Below are 15,581 nucleotides of genomic sequence, written 5' to 3' on the forward strand. Positions count from 1 at the left end.
GGGAAAGAATGCATATCCCTTATAATTGTAATTTTATTTCAGATGTTTGAGGTTTATGAGCCAGGAGTGCATGTAAATGTTGTAAAGTTTGCCATTTTTTATGAACTGATTTTGGCAGGTTTCACTAATCTGCAATAGCAAGAGATGAACCTTTACGTTGGTTTTCACATTTAACAATCCCTTCTAAAGCCACAAATGAACAAAACCCCAAAGACACTCCTCTGTTGTTAAAGTGTTTTTTAAAATTCTTTTCAGTTTTTCAGTGGCATCAGCTTGAAGTTGTCACAAGCATTAGGACTGCCTTAGAACTCAGCTAGTTAAAAGTCTGGTTTAGCATTGTACCTGTCCATTAAAAATGTCAGGCATGGGCATATGTGTCCAAAATCCTCTTCAGAAGTTCAGTTTCAAGAGATGGTACATTATAAAATAGATGTGTCCTGGAAGGAAAAGAGGGAAAAGCTTTTCTGTCTCAGTGGGTCTGGTTTCTTCACTGCTGCCATGGTTAAATTTGACTGCATCAAAAAGGGTTCTGACTTCAGGGCTTACAGAATTGCTTTGCCCCCCTGTGCCCTATCCTGATAGAAACTCAACATGAGGTTTAAGTTAGGTTTTTCCCAAGAGGCTGCTAATACCTTATTGCTCTCTACAACTACCTGAAAAGAGATTGTAGTGAGGTGGGGGCCGGTCTCTTCTCCCAAGTAACAAGTGATAGGGCAAGAGGAAATGGCCTCAAGTTGTGCCAAGGGACAATGTATGGACAATTTACAACATTGGTTTTAATCAAGGTAGAAATTTCAAGGAGTTAGTCCAGCTCATAGCTACTGGAACTGTTTAATACACAGCAAAGATTGATCTTAACTCAGGAAAATGAGGAGAAGCTATACTATATCATTCATATCAGGGTAATTGTTAATAACTGTTAATTTTTAAATACCTCCAAGGATGGTGACTCCACCACTTCTATGGGCAGCCTATTCCAATGTTTTATAACCCTTTTTCTTAATATCTAATCTAAACCTCCCTTGGGACAACTTGAGGCCATTTCTTCTTGTCCTATCACTAGTTACCTGGGAGAAGAGACCAGCCCCCACATCACTACAGCCTCTTTTCAGGTAGTTGTAGAGAGTGATAAGGTCTCCCCTCAACCTTCAGGCTGAACAGCCCCAGTTCCCTCAGCCACTCCTCACAGGACTTATTTTCTAGACCCTTCACCAGCTTTGCTGCCCTTCTTTGGACACGCTCCATGTATGTAGAGACCTCACAAACTGGCTGAAGTGCTGTTACCTTATTGGTGTATCTGTTCTTAATACCAGGCTAGCAACCCAAACAGAGGCAGAATAAACTGGTAGTGCCCTTGTAGGCATTTTTAAGGAGCTTAAACACCTAAGTGGCAAAAAGCATTAGACTGTAGATCACTTGAGTGCTTGGATGGAATCAGCTGTGTTGTAACTAATTCATGGAGCTGAGCTGTACCTTTATCATCACTCCTGTTCACAGAGGCAAACCTGTGTAACATAACAGGCTGCTAAAAGTTTTAGGCTTTTGTTTTTAAAAGATAAGCTGATTTTAATTGTATCCTTTTCTCTGCAGACTTTGTGACTATAAAACTCTGTGTGCAGAGGAGAGAATATATTAAAAAAGCATAGTAAGAAAAGAGAAAGACCTTTAATATAGACAAGATTCTTATCTCTAGGTCCATCTTCTCTCAAGGATATCTATTAAGCATGGTTGTAAGCAAACTAAAAGAAGTAGTTCTTTATGTGATTTGCAACTACTGTTGATGGTAGTGCACTGTGGGCATGAGAACTCATAATGCTTTCAAACAGATCCTGACAATTCTGAGGAGAGATGTAAGAAAATTTAATCTGGCTTTTAAGCTTGAAAATTAAAGTGGACGTGGTACTGTAATTTTAAGTCTGCTGAAACTAGAATTTGGATTAAAATTATACTTGCATGGTTTCACCAGTTCTGGTATGTTTGCCTCATCCATGGAAATTTAAGTGTTCATAGATTCTTGTAGTGTAACACAACTGTGGGCAGCATGTGCCAATGTAGTACCAATCTTATAACTGGGTAGAACTGGATTTCATTTATTAGAGCATACAGATGAGTGGATTCACTGTCTGACTGGAGGATCATAAGTCAGGAAGACTCAATCCTGGTTTGTTTTCTTGTAATGTTTTGTTAGAGGGTGTTGTGTTGTTGTTTTGTTTGTTTGTTTGTTTTTACTGTTGCTGTTTGAATACAAAAGTTACTTTTACCTTCCCTTCCCCCCAAAATGTTGTGTAAATAGCACAACTGAAGCATAAATATAGCACAGCAGTAACCTAGATTTAGACAGTGGCTGACAGGAATCAGATATAAACAGAAAAAAAATCAATGTATTAGAAATCTGCACATGGGTATTAAGACAGATCTTATGTATGAATCACTTGATACTTTGTGATGACCTTTTACTGGAATTGATGTGTTCGAGAAGAATATTCAGAATTAATCTATGCAGTAGTAGCCAGACTGCACTGCTATTATGCATAAAAGCAGTTTTTATGTGATTGAGAGTCTCTGTTTATGTCTTCTCTTCATGACAAAGAAAATTTACTTGGATTAGACTTGGGTATAGGATAGAGCATTTCAAATCAATGTTGCAAAGATGAAAAGAAAGTACTAGTCCTTAGTAAGAAGGTCTAATGTGGCTTTGACAATGAGAGTTCAAGGTTTTCCTGAGGAAGTGTTAGCCTGTGTTTTTATTGTTTCTGAAAATTGAAGATATTCTCTCAGTAGGAAAGATACTGATATAGAGCTTAATTTCAAAAGATCCTTCAAAAGTAGTAAAAAATATTTCTAAAGTAAGAAAAAAATATAAAATATGACAAATACAAATTTATTTTTTCACAGCTATCTGCTGATACAAAGTAAGGTTTGCTTAAAGATGCTTACATCATTATTAGTGATGATAATAATAGCTGTGAAAATACTTTAGCTGCATTTTAGATACCAAAAATGGTTACACCATTAATTAAAAAATGTCATTTTGTACTTAATGTGTCCTCTGTTAGAGGGGGAACCTTCTATTTTTTAGCGGTTTATTTTGCTTCTTAACTGAGTACCTAAGTGCACTTGAGCAGCACAGTCCTGAAGTGTACTCGAGCATAGCTTCCCACGGAGAGCTAACTCACATCCTATTACAATCACAGAATCCTTTTGGTTGGAAAAGGTCATTGTGTCCAACCATTAACCTAACTCTACCCAGTCCACTGCTAAGCCGTGCACTAAGCACCACATCTGCATGACTTCCAGACACCTCCAGGGATGGTGTCTCTACCACTTCCCTGGGCAGCATGTTGCAATGCTTGGCAACCCTTTCAGCAAAGAAATTTTCACCTAAACTTTCCCTTCTACAACTTGAGGCCGTTTCCTCTTGTCCTATCACTTGTTACTTGAGAGAAGAACATTATTAGAGAAATGTTTTATAAGATCTAGATTGAGAAATGCTGAACGTATTGTGCTATTTGATATGAACTCACTGGCTTTGTTACTGAAATCACAGTCCTCATGGAACTGGTAGTTTCCAGCTTTCTGGAGGAAAAAGACTCCAAGTGGCCAAGCTTCTGAAAATAGTTCTGAATCTCTAGATCTTTTGTGACTAGGTAACCATGGCAAGGTAGGAGTTCAGTTTCTGTAAAGACAGAAATAATAGCATGAGGTAGGAAGATGAAATGGGCTTAAGTTGCTGTCTCTGAATAAGGCAAATTCCTGCTTTCTTTGTTAGAAAAAGACTTGCTCTGTGGAATTCAAGAAAAATACTACAATAGCAGCCCATTTTTAATAGGAGTGTAAGACAGGAGTATTGTGTCAGCGTTACGTTAGAAGAATAGTCTGTAACACCACTGCTTCCCAGTTCTCCAACAATATAAGTAAATTCCAAGAATATTCTTCAATAATGCATATTCTTCAATATGCATTATAGAGAAGTTTTAAATTAAATGAGTACTTGTTTTAGTCATGTTACTGAACTAATTAGCCACTTACTACAGTGACATTAATTCTCTAAAAAAGCAATTAAAAATACTGCCTTTAGAGCAAAAAATGTATTGGATGTTTGAGGATATGGGTTTGTGTTAGAACAAAAAAAGTCTACTTGGTAAGTAGCATAGGAATAACTGAAAAGGGAAGATATTTAAGGAATACTGAAATTAAGTCATGATTAGAATGACTGTATACACAGATCTATATGTTCTTTATCCTCAATAGATACCTATTATATTATGAATATGAAAAACACAGAATATGAAAACACAATTGTCTTGTACATTTGCAGTTCTGCATTCTATCCTCATCCTTTTTCATGCAACCTCCATATAAATTGATGCAAAAGTTAGCATTATAGAATAGCAGAAAGAATATATCTGAAGAGCTGTGGTGAGCAACATGCTGGTTTTTTCAGATAGATGCAAGTAAGACGTCATATGTTACATCTCCTTAGGACTAGGGCCTGTCACATGTGTGTGTTTAACAATAGAAGGCAGTATCCTGGAGGACCAGTTCCTACAAATGCCTGGAATATTTGCAGTACCTTATACATGGTACTGCTGAAAAGGATTCAGTATCAACACTGACAGTCGTCTCTGGTCTGATGTCCATAACACCGTGAACTGCAGCCGTATATGGCTCCTGTTTATCCTCATGTTAGTCCATCTGTAGAAGTAGACAATGTAGTCTAATAAATCTGTAGTTAATTATATTTAACTTCTTTCCCACTGTGAATCTAATCTGGGAGGGCAATGTAAGGGATATAAAGGATTAGACTGTTAAAAAAAAAAAATCAGTAGGAATGGGATGATAGCAGTAGGTAGGGAAGACTTTGAAAAGGAGGGAAGGCTGTTCTGAACATTAAGCTAGGTGAGCTGTCCACAGAGATGTAAGATGTGTTTATTCATGCAACAATGATGCAATAAGTTGTAGGGCAGTGTTCTAACACACCCTTTATGCTTTTATACAAACTGCAGTTCACATTTCTTTGCAGAAGCATATATAAGTGTCTTCAGAATGCCAAGTAATAGGATAACAGCTTATTAATGTGAGAAGTTTCAAATAATGACAGGATTAGCTGAACAACAGATCTGTACATTATGTTTCTGAGACTCCTGAAGTCCTGACAGCACTTGACATGCTTGCAGAAGTAGCAGGCAGCGTGAGTGGAGGGAAGAAGCTATTGCTGAAAGGTCAGATTTTTACCTGCTGGTATTGTACAGCGATCCATATTCACACCTTTGGATCTTTCAGACTTACTCTGTAGACCAAAACTCAATATTTCACTCCTCTGCTGTAAACATGCACAAGCATATCACTTGCTATTGCAGCCTGTCAAAAGTTTAAAGGAAGGAAAGTTTGTCAGATGTCCTAGATGATGTCGAAGAGATATTTATGTTGTTGTTATTTTGTTCTTTTTCCTTCTTAACGTCCCACTCACCATCCTGTAAAGTTTCTTGAAGAAAAGGCAGTCTAATTTCTCGTCTCGGTCAAGTGCTAATGTGATAAATCTGAAAGCAATTAAGAAAGTATTTATGGAAAGCCAAAGGATTTGAGACTGTAGGAGTAATAATTAGTTCAGATATTTATGAATGAAAGGAGAACCTCAAATTCTTTGTTCCGTGTATTGTCTTGGCCATTTTTAATAATCTGCTATATCACATAATTTCTATTGAAGTATAGGGACTGTGATAATCGGGTAGATAGTGTTAGAAACTGATTATCATAGTGAGCTGAGAGGCAGCATTTTAAATTATATTCCCCTCATTTTTTTCTACTTTGATGAATTGCCCACATCACATTGTAATCTTTGTTCCTCAGGTTCAGTGTTTCACAAAACTGACATGATTAGCCATGGAAATCTCAGAGAATAATATTTTAATTGGTGACAGAAAAAAAGTATGAGGATTATTTATGATTATGATGAGTTTTTTAAATATTAGGCCATGTATTATTTGTTATGTAAGTAGATATGTATTGAGCAACCCTGAGATTGCTGTCTCCCTGAATTAGACTAAAAGATAATTTAAATTGGTGCGTTTTGCATGTCTTAGGATCAGACCTCCTCAGACTCCTTAATTATGACTTCTGTCTTGCAAGGTTTCACAAACAAGAAAGTAAGAAGGCTATTTATGGGATAATTAAGGCTACATGATTATGTATATTTTGTTTTTAATTGTTTTAAGTGATTCAGAACTTATTCCAATCTTTTTACTTAGAAACCTGTGTAGTGTGAATCATGAAACTATCTGTAGTAGCCAGCCTTGTAAAGAAGATCATGCTTTACCCAAATAAATCTTAAAAGGACCCTCTAGAAGGATCATCCACAAGCTTCTTCTGTTTCTTTGTAATTGAGTATTACATCCAAGTTCTTCCAAATGAAAGCATTTGTTTCCCTGCTCATGGCAGGGGGGCTGAAACTGGAAGGTCTTTAAGGTCCTTTCTAACCCAAACTGTTCTGTGATTCAGTTCTGTACAAGTTCTGTTTTCTCACACACGTTCCAAGATTAGTTTTTTTCTAAATTGGCCTTGCTTTTTGGTTTCTTTCTCAAAGCTGCACCTGAAGTTGTAGCAAGCCTTGCATGAAAGGCACTTCTGCATGACTATGCATTTAAATTTCTTGCATATATAGGTGAAATGTCAAGCCCAACAGGGATATAATGTAATTCTCGTGCTTTGAGAAGACTAATAAGAGGCTTTTTGAACATCTGAGAAAACAAACTTTTGTTTGTTAGTGAATACAAATCAAGAAAGTGATACATACATAAATTTCAGATCAGAAATTTCATATATTTCAGATCAGAAATCACCTAACAAAGAATTGACATATGAGAGAGAGATCACATGGAACATGGAGTTTCTATGTAAACGTATTTGAGCAAAGGAGGATTTAAATGCAATTGCAGCCCTTCTGGAAATGTACCAAGAAGATAAATATCCTCCTAAAAGCAAATAACTAAGGTTGTCTTACCTCTGAAAATTGAAAAGAGACCAGAACCATTCTATTCTAAAGGAAGCCATCCTTCTTCAGATACAATGAAAACAACTCTGTGGCTTTGATTCTTGGGTTATTTGAATTGACAACCAGAGTAGCTCATCAAGTGAAAAGTTTGCAAAAAAATGTTTTACCAGATTTCCTTACTTTGCAAATGTTGACTGCAGCCATGGAGAACAAGGCTTTGAAACAAGCTTGAGACAAAGCTGAGCAGACAGCAAATGTCCAAGTAATCTCTCTGAAATCTGAACCTGCTCTTCTAAAGATAGTACTGAATTAAAATTTCCTGAACCCACTCTTACTCAGCTTGTAGCAGAGAATTTCTAATGGATCTGATGATTTTTGTGTGACAGACCAAAATACGTTCCTCTGTCATATGAAAGCAAGGCCTTCCATGCATGATACCTGGAGATGTGTTCCCTCAAAGCAACTTCTTAGAGATGTATGGAAACCTATGGGGTAGCTGCCCTGTTTTCTAGACCCTTCTTTTTTTTTTTTTTTTTTTTTTTTTTTTTTATCCAGTTTTGTCCCTTTTCCTTTCTGTGCAGAATTCTTGCTGCACTATTTTAGTTGAACACTCAATATTTAGGTACTAATTGACCTAATCATGGAAAGGTACCTTTTAAAAAAATTCAATTTCCTCTGTTCTTTCTGTAGCTGAGCTCATGTGCTTGGATTCTCTCATGAGAAAGCTTTGAAAGACTTCTCTAACTCAAAAGGGAAGTAGTGTTTCTTTCAGAGGAGAGAACCCAGACTGAGAGTAAGAGGAGGTGAGGAGGACTGTTTCACCAGAACTAAGTAACTTCAGTTTGTTTCTCAATGTACCATTTTAATTCAGTGAGCACGAAAGAACTGAGTTGGCCTGAACTTGTAAACAAATTAGCAAGGAGACAAGAAGTAGCCTCTTGCTGCAGGTCTCAGTGGGTTGGTTGGTTGATTTGGTTTTTTCTTCCTTTTTTTTTTTTTTTTTTTTTTTTTTTTTTTTTTTTCTTTTTCCTCTATTTCAATAAATCTCAACTTGGGGAAGATGCTACAGCTTAGATCTACTTGGGAAAATGAGTTCAATTATCTTACATTTCTGCTCTTCCCCCCCCAGTGAAAAATACCACTTTCTGTAGCCTAGTAGCAAATCCTACTTATAAAATAAAAAAAAAATATTTTTCTTCTAATTTTATTTCAAATTTCTCAAGAATATGATTCCACATTTTTAGACTAAGGTCCAAAAACTGCATTAGGCAAATTAGAGGGGTTCAGAATATATTTTCTTTAACATAAATAATTGTCCTCTCTTTAATTCAGTTTCATGCCTGTGATTTGTGTTCTATGTTTTGTTCTAGTGAACAGTTTATAATACCCATTGAATGGTGTGTTTCATGGAGGTAAATATGCAGCCATAATGATGGAAATTCTGTTATACAGGACTATGAAGAAAATGTAAAAAAAACCCCAATAAATCTGAATTTCAATGGAGCTATTATACTGTCATGGGAAATCTGACTATATCTCCTTCCCTGTCAGTTCCCATTCCTTATGTTGGAGAGTTGTTCTGTATTTGTGAAGTTTCAGTACACAGTATAAATTGTTACAGGTCCTGACAGGTGAGGTTGGTCTCTACCACCCAGTAGTGCCAATGTACTAGCTCTTGCAAAAGCCCAGTAAGGTCAGCAGCATCTATAATTTATATAACAATGTCAAGTGAAGTCTGTCTTGTAACAGAGCAGACTCCTGACAATGCTGGAAATAGGCTACTGCTGAGTTGTCTCTTCTAGCATCAGTGCATCAAAAAAGTCTTCGTGTCCAAACCCAGACTCCAGTCTTCCACCTTCTGTTGGGTAATTACAGACTCCAACTGTGTCAAAATCTGGAGGCTAAGGAGTAGAACACAAAAAGGAGCTGAACTCTCTAATTGTGTAGAGAAAAGCGTTTATAGCAAATGATTCAATATGCATAAACCAGAATCTAGGACTCCTCTTCACAGAATTTAGGTTTCCCATTTCTTGGACATGTGCTTTAGCAATTAAGCTGTGTACTAGAGGCAGCACTCATCACAAAATCATAGAATCATAGAATGTTTTAGGCTGGAAGGGACCTGTAGAGGTCATTTGGTCCAACGTCCCTACACAAGCAGGGACATCTCTGCCTAGGTCAGGTCGCCCAGGGCCCTATCAAGCCTGACCTTCAATGACTCCAGGGTTGGGGCCTCCACTACCTCTCTGGGCAGCCCATTCCAGTGATCTATTACTATTATATTAAAGAAATTTTTTTTCTAATATTGAGTCTAAGTCTATTCTTTCCTAGTTTAAAACCATTACTCCTTGTCCTATCATTACAAATCCTTGTTGAATAGACCTTCCCCCACCTTCATGTAGGCCACTTCAGGTACTGGAAGGTCACTACAAGGTCCCCTCAGAGCCTTCTCTTCTCCAGACTGAACAGCCCCAACTCTCTCAGCCTGTCTTCGTACGAGAGGTGCTTCAATCCCTTGATCATTTTGGTGTCTCTCCTCTGGACATGCTCCAATATGTCTATATCCTTCTTGTGCTGGGGGCTCCAGAACTGGACACACTATTCCAGATGAGGTCTCACCAGGGCAGAATCACCTCTCTCCATCTGCTGGCCACAGTTCTTTTGATGCAGCCCAGGATGCGATCGGCCTTCTGAGCTGCAATTGCACATTGGTGGCTCATGTCCAGTTTTTCATCCACCAGCACTCCCAAGTCCCTTTCCACAGGACTGCTCTCCAGTAGATCCTCTCCCAGCCTATACTATCAGTATAGGTGATAGTATATCTGGTTGTCCCAGCCCAGATACAGGACCCTACACTTGACCTTGTTGAACCTCATAAGGTTCATCTGGCCCACATCTTCAGCCTGTCCAGGTGCCTCTGGATGGTATCCTGTCCCTCTGGCATATCAGCTGTGCTGCCCAGCTTGGTATCATCCATGGGCTTGCTGAGGGTGTGCTCAGTGCTGCTATCAATATAATCAGTGAAGATATTAAGCAACACTGGTCCCAGCACAGACCCCTGAGAGACACCACTTGTCACCATCCTCTATCTGAACATCAAGCCATTGACCGTCATTCTCTGGATGTGACCATCCAGCCAGTTCTTTATCCACTGAACAGTCCACCCATCGAACCCATAATTCCCCAATTTAGAGTTTAGGGTGTTATGGGGGGTGGTGTCAAAGGCCTTGCAGAAGTCCATGATGGCATCCATAGATCTTCCCTTGTCAACTGATATGGTCACTTCTTTATAGAAGGCCACTAGGTTGGTCAGGCAGGACCTACCCCTAGTGAATCCATGCTGACTACCTAGGATCACCTCCCTGTCCTCCATGTGCCTTAGCATTCTTCTAGGAGGATCTGTTCCATGATCTTCCCAGGCACAGAGGTGAAGCTGACAGGTCAGTGGTTCCCAGAGTCTTCTTTTTTACCTGTTTTAAAGGTGGCTATGATGTTACCCTTTTTCCAGTCACTAGGGACTTCACCTGACTGCCACGACTTCTCGAACATTATGGAGAGTGGCTCAGCAACTGCATCAGCCAGTTCCTTCAATACTCTGGGATCCACCCCATCAGGTCACATGGACTTGTTTATGTTCAGGTTCCTCAGGTAGTCATGAACCTTGTCCTTGCTTACAGTGGGAGGGACTTTGTCTACCAGGCCCTTGTCCTGTGGGCCACCAATTGAGGGCTGTGAGTAGAGAGGTTACCGGTGAAAACTGAGGCAAAGAAGTTCTTGAGTAGAGTACCTCAGCCTTCTCCTCATCTGCTGTAACTAATTCACCATTGTGTATCACCAGGGGGGTACACCGCCTTTGACCTTTGTTTTCTGATTGAGATACTTAGAGAATGCCTTTTTATTTTTCTTTGTGTCCCTTGCCAAGTTCAGCTCTAGCTGCACCTTGGCCTTCCTGACTTTATCCCTGTGTAACTGGGCAGTGACCCTGTATCCCCCCAGGACACCTGTCCCTGTTTCAGCTGTGTGTGCAGTCTCACCTTTATCATAACCATTCACCTTCCTCATAACCAGGTTGTCAGTGGGTCTCTGACTCAATACTAGACATAAGTTTTAGGAGTACTTTAAGTGCATCTGTTGGATTAGACTTGTTAGGGGATTTAGATGTGTGAATATTTAGTTTATGAAGCTCTTAATGACCTTAGCTAAGGAGATGTTCTAACCAGGTTGCTTAGTTAAAACAAGGTATAAGCATCTATAGGGAAGGTAATAGGTAAGACTTGGGTACTTAGAAAAGTTTTTTTCTGGACAAATTGTAGATATTATGGGTATGAGTGTATTTAATTACATAAATAATGTTTTTTTGTTAATTGTTTTGTTAACAAAGTATCTAAATTCTGCTTAAATAAGTCCATTCCTGAATCTGGACCTCTCTGTGTTGTCTTCTGTATTTGTCTAAAAATATTGTTGTGTACTTGTTAAAGATTTTACGTTTATATATGACTTTTTCTAAGAGTGTTCAAACTAATGCAGAATAAATACAAGCCTTCCTGTTAGGCTAGATTTCATTTCCAGGAGGGTTACTTGGTAACTGCAGCATTTCCCACTGAGATTGTTTGGTTTTGCCTGCTACACATTTCTGTCTCAGGATGGTAAAGTTGCTGGGTGTTTTTGTTTTTTAATTATGTGGATGTAAATTATTAAGTTAAGCATTATTTGAACATTATGATTCACAGGAATCATTGTATAATGTGTCTTGAAGACATGGAATATAAAATGCTCTTTAAAGAATGTTATCTGTATAACATTCCTGAGTTTATCACCTTTTCCTTCTCTAATTTTCCAATGCAGGTAACAATACCCAGACCTTCAGTGGCATCCACACAGTCTGCTTCAGAGAGCTTTCATTATGGCCACCAGCTAGAGAAAAGAGAGCAGGATGCTCAATCTGTGGAACACAGCGTGGAACTTTCCTCTCCAAAGGAAAGTTTGCCAGGTTTGGTTGTGACAGAAGACTCACTTCCAGCTAGTGCCAGCAGACCAGATTTGGTACTTAATATCAGCCAAGAGGTGCTTGACAAGGAAGGACTTGTCAAAGAATGTGCCAACATCCTGGACTGTGGCCAAAAGGACCCACCTGAACAACATGGTGGGATACAGGAAGAGAAGGAACTTGAAAATATTCCTGTAGAGGAGGCTGAGGAAGAAAGAGTTCCCGTGGTTTCTGAGGACCCTATTGAAATGTTAAGCAAAGAAAAGAATTGGTTGCCAGAAAACTCAAAATCTGCAGAGGAAGAACCTCTAATGAATACCGAAGCTGCTGAAGAATCAAAGCCAAGGCCCATCTCTTTGGTGCCAAATCAAGATGAGGTTCTGAAATCCATAGCACCTAAACCGTCACAATTTTCTCCCTCAAAACTCAACAGCCCCCATGTGAATAGACAGGGAAGTAAAATAGCACCAGTTCAGGAAAATGGTTTTCATTCTAATAAGGAAGAAGTCCATATCCAAGACTTGAAATGCCACCAAGTGGCCCTTACTACTTTTTTGCACCAGGAGGACAAAAAAGAGAAAAGTGCTCCCAGAAATGGGGAGTTAGTCCACTGCATTTCAGAAAATGAGAATTCTCATCGATCTAGGAGGGACTTAGTTAAATCTCCTTTTGTATTCAGGCAGAGCCGAATCCCAGTTTTAGCACAAGAGATAGACTCAACGTCAGACTCTTCTTCTCCTGTTTCAGCAAAGGAAAAACTTCTTCTAAAAAAGGCCCATCAGACAGACTTGGTCAGACTACTTATGGAAAAGAAACAGCTCAAATCTTTCCTTGGTGACCTCTCAAGTGCCTCTGATAAGTCACTGGAGGAAAAAATGGCTCCTGCTCCAGTACCGTTTTCTGAGGATGATGTCTTATCCTCATTTTCTAGATTGACACTGGACTCTCATTTCAGCAAGCAGACAGAAGATAGCTCTTTATCTCCAAGCAGCCCTCAGTCCAGAAAAAGCAAGATTCCAAGGCCGGTGTCCTGGGCAACCATGGATCAAGTCACCAATTCAAGTTCAGCTCTGTTCTTTCCTCGGCCACCACCAGGAAAACCACCTGCTAGAACTAGGGCAGAAACTAGGTAATGCAGAGAAAATAGAAATAGGCTTTTGAGTTGAAAATGGATTTGAGCTAGACTACAGTTCCTATGCAGTATATAATCCTGTAGAAATTCCATCTTTTACCTAAGTTTAGAAGAATGCTGGGCTTCAGTTCTCTGAGGAGTCTTATGCTGTTGGAGAATGAATGAGGAAAAGCTGTTACACAAGAATGAGCCTCTTTCACTGTTAAACCTTATACATCAGTAGAAGTGTATTTAATATTTTGAAACATGCCAATTATAACTCTTTACACTTGTTTTTTAAAGTGGGGTCACTTTTTGTGGAACTGTTGATTGTTCACAAACCCAGAGATACCAATAGGATCTGTCATGTCCAGCCTCGTTGAAAACTAAATTCTCCTTATTGTAGACTTTTTAAGTATTCAGGTTTGGAGAATATTGAGTTAGCTATGCTCAGATCATGGCTATGTAAAAACAACTAGCTAAGGGAGAGCAGAGTGAATTCTAGAAGCCATCCCTTGCCAATTCTATATACAGACAACCATGATCTAGTTTCTTTAGTGCCTACATTACCAAGCTAAGGAGAATTTTGATAGAGTAGTGAGAAATCCTCTGAAGGAAGCTGTGCTGTGCTTTGTGATCCCTTCAAATTGAGTATTGGTGGTGTGTGGGAATGGATGTACCCCTCCAAAGCTGAGGAGGTGATCAGCACTGTTCTTCAGTGCACTTTTTCCATCATCACCAGGAAATTTCAGTTATCCTGTAAACACTTAGGCTGTTTATGTGAGTGAGTTCAGACAAACGTAAATACTGTGTTGGTCTGAACAGCACAGAAGCCAAAACCTAGATCCAGACACCTCTACCTTACAGTTCAGCTCCAGGTGTCCTGTCTACAGTATAATCTCATCCCTAGTTTCTAGTGATACTGTGTTTCTGTATGAACTTAAGTGAATAGATGGGAACAGAAATAATCTTTCTTCCTTCCTTCTGAAGGTTCCGCAGATGCAGAGTCCTAGAGAGTAGCAGCTCGGACTCGGATCTTATCTCTCGTCTGGCTCAAATCCTACAGAACGGATCTCAGAGACCGAGGAGTTCTACCCAGTGTAAGAGCCCAGGATCTCCACATAGTCCAAAAACGCCACCCAAAAGTCCTGTCATCCCCCGACGGAGTCCCAGTGCCTCCCCCAGGAGCTCCTCTTTACCCCGTACTGCCAGTTCTTCTCCATCCCGGGCTGGGAGACCCCATCATGATCAGAGGAGTTCATCCCCACATCTTGGGAGGAGTAAATCACCTCCTAGCCATTCAGGCTCCTCATCTTCTAGGAGATCCTGCCAACAAGAGCACTGCTGCAACAAACCAAGCAAGAATGGTCCAAAAGGATCTGGCAGTTCCTTCCACCATTCCCCAAACACTAAGACTCCCACAGGAAAGAGCAAATCAACCACTAAGCTTAGCAGATAGGAACTGGGCCTTGACAGGTATAAAGCCTCCTAAAACTGATGCATGTTTTGTCTGTGTACTGTGTATTTAAAAAAACTAATCAAAAAAAGTATATTTAAAAAAAAACCACAGTGTTGAATCTGCGCTTTTTACAGAAAGTAAGCATCATAAACTATTCATGAGAAAGCATACTGTGTAAATAAGTGGCCAGGCATTGCCCAAGAGCAGGCAGCAAGCAGATCTGTGAGAGGGGACGTATTGGCCAGGATAAGAATGACTAGATAGTCAAAAAGGTGCAATGTATTTAGAGTAAAAAATATCTTTAAGGTGAGTGTTTCCAAAGGGTATTTATTTCTATGTTTTTAGTTTACCTGACTAGAAGATCTGGCCTAATTATTTAAGACCTTACATACTCACGGAGTATGTAAGAAAACCTGAAAGAGTTATTCCCAAAATGAGGTAAGTGCTGCTTGAGCACGTCTTTGCCATTTTAAAAAAGCACACAATTTAGAAGACGATGGTATTTCTACCCTGTAAGTCTCTTCCACTTTGAGCTCCACACATCTCTGAGTCGCTCATCTTGTCCCCTGTCTACCATGGCACAGATTTTTTTACCTAAGGAAATATCATATACCTTGCCCCTTCTTGAGACTGGTGGCATTTAAAAAAATTAATATTAACATTTGCCAAGATGTTTTTATAGCTATAGTCTTTAGAGATTTGTGGAGTACTAATTAGGATCCAAGAACCTAATGCTCAGTTCTGTATCATATGATTTTTTGGGGAATCATAGTGGGGTTCTTCAAACCATGTTCAGTAGAATTTGGAAAAGCCTAGAAAACAAAAGGAGGGAGATGTCTGACTTCATTGAACGCTGCAGATTAACAATACGTTGCAATGTAAGTTAGAAAATAAGTTAGACCACAGAAGTCCCTTTTTCCCTTTAACTCAACAGCAAAAAGAACCATTGTTGTTGCTGGCTTTTGTGTTTCTATTAGTTAGGGATCACTTCAACCACTGATCTTACTGTGCACAGATGTTTACCAATCAAGAT

General features: G+C 39.2%; 1 protein-coding gene across 1 annotated transcript in view; it reads left to right on the top strand.

The window, feature by feature from the left end:
- The window catches only part of LOC103773218 (tau-tubulin kinase 2-like), a 17,735-nt gene extending 3,187 nt beyond the window's left edge, over positions 1-14,548 (top strand). Inside the window, exons 2-3 of the mRNA XM_008940581.1 lie at positions 11,837-13,107; positions 14,080-14,548. Coding sequence (XP_008938829.1) covers positions 11,837-13,107; positions 14,080-14,548 — 1,740 coding nt within the window. The remainder of the gene's footprint in view (positions 1-11,836; positions 13,108-14,079) is intronic.
- The last annotated feature ends 1,033 nt before the right edge of the window (positions 14,549-15,581 follow it).

This window comes from Merops nubicus, unplaced genomic scaffold (assembly GCF_000691845.1).
Source record: "Merops nubicus isolate BGI_N331 unplaced genomic scaffold, ASM69184v1 scaffold5490, whole genome shotgun sequence".
Taxonomy (NCBI): domain Eukaryota; kingdom Metazoa; phylum Chordata; class Aves; order Coraciiformes; family Meropidae; genus Merops; species Merops nubicus.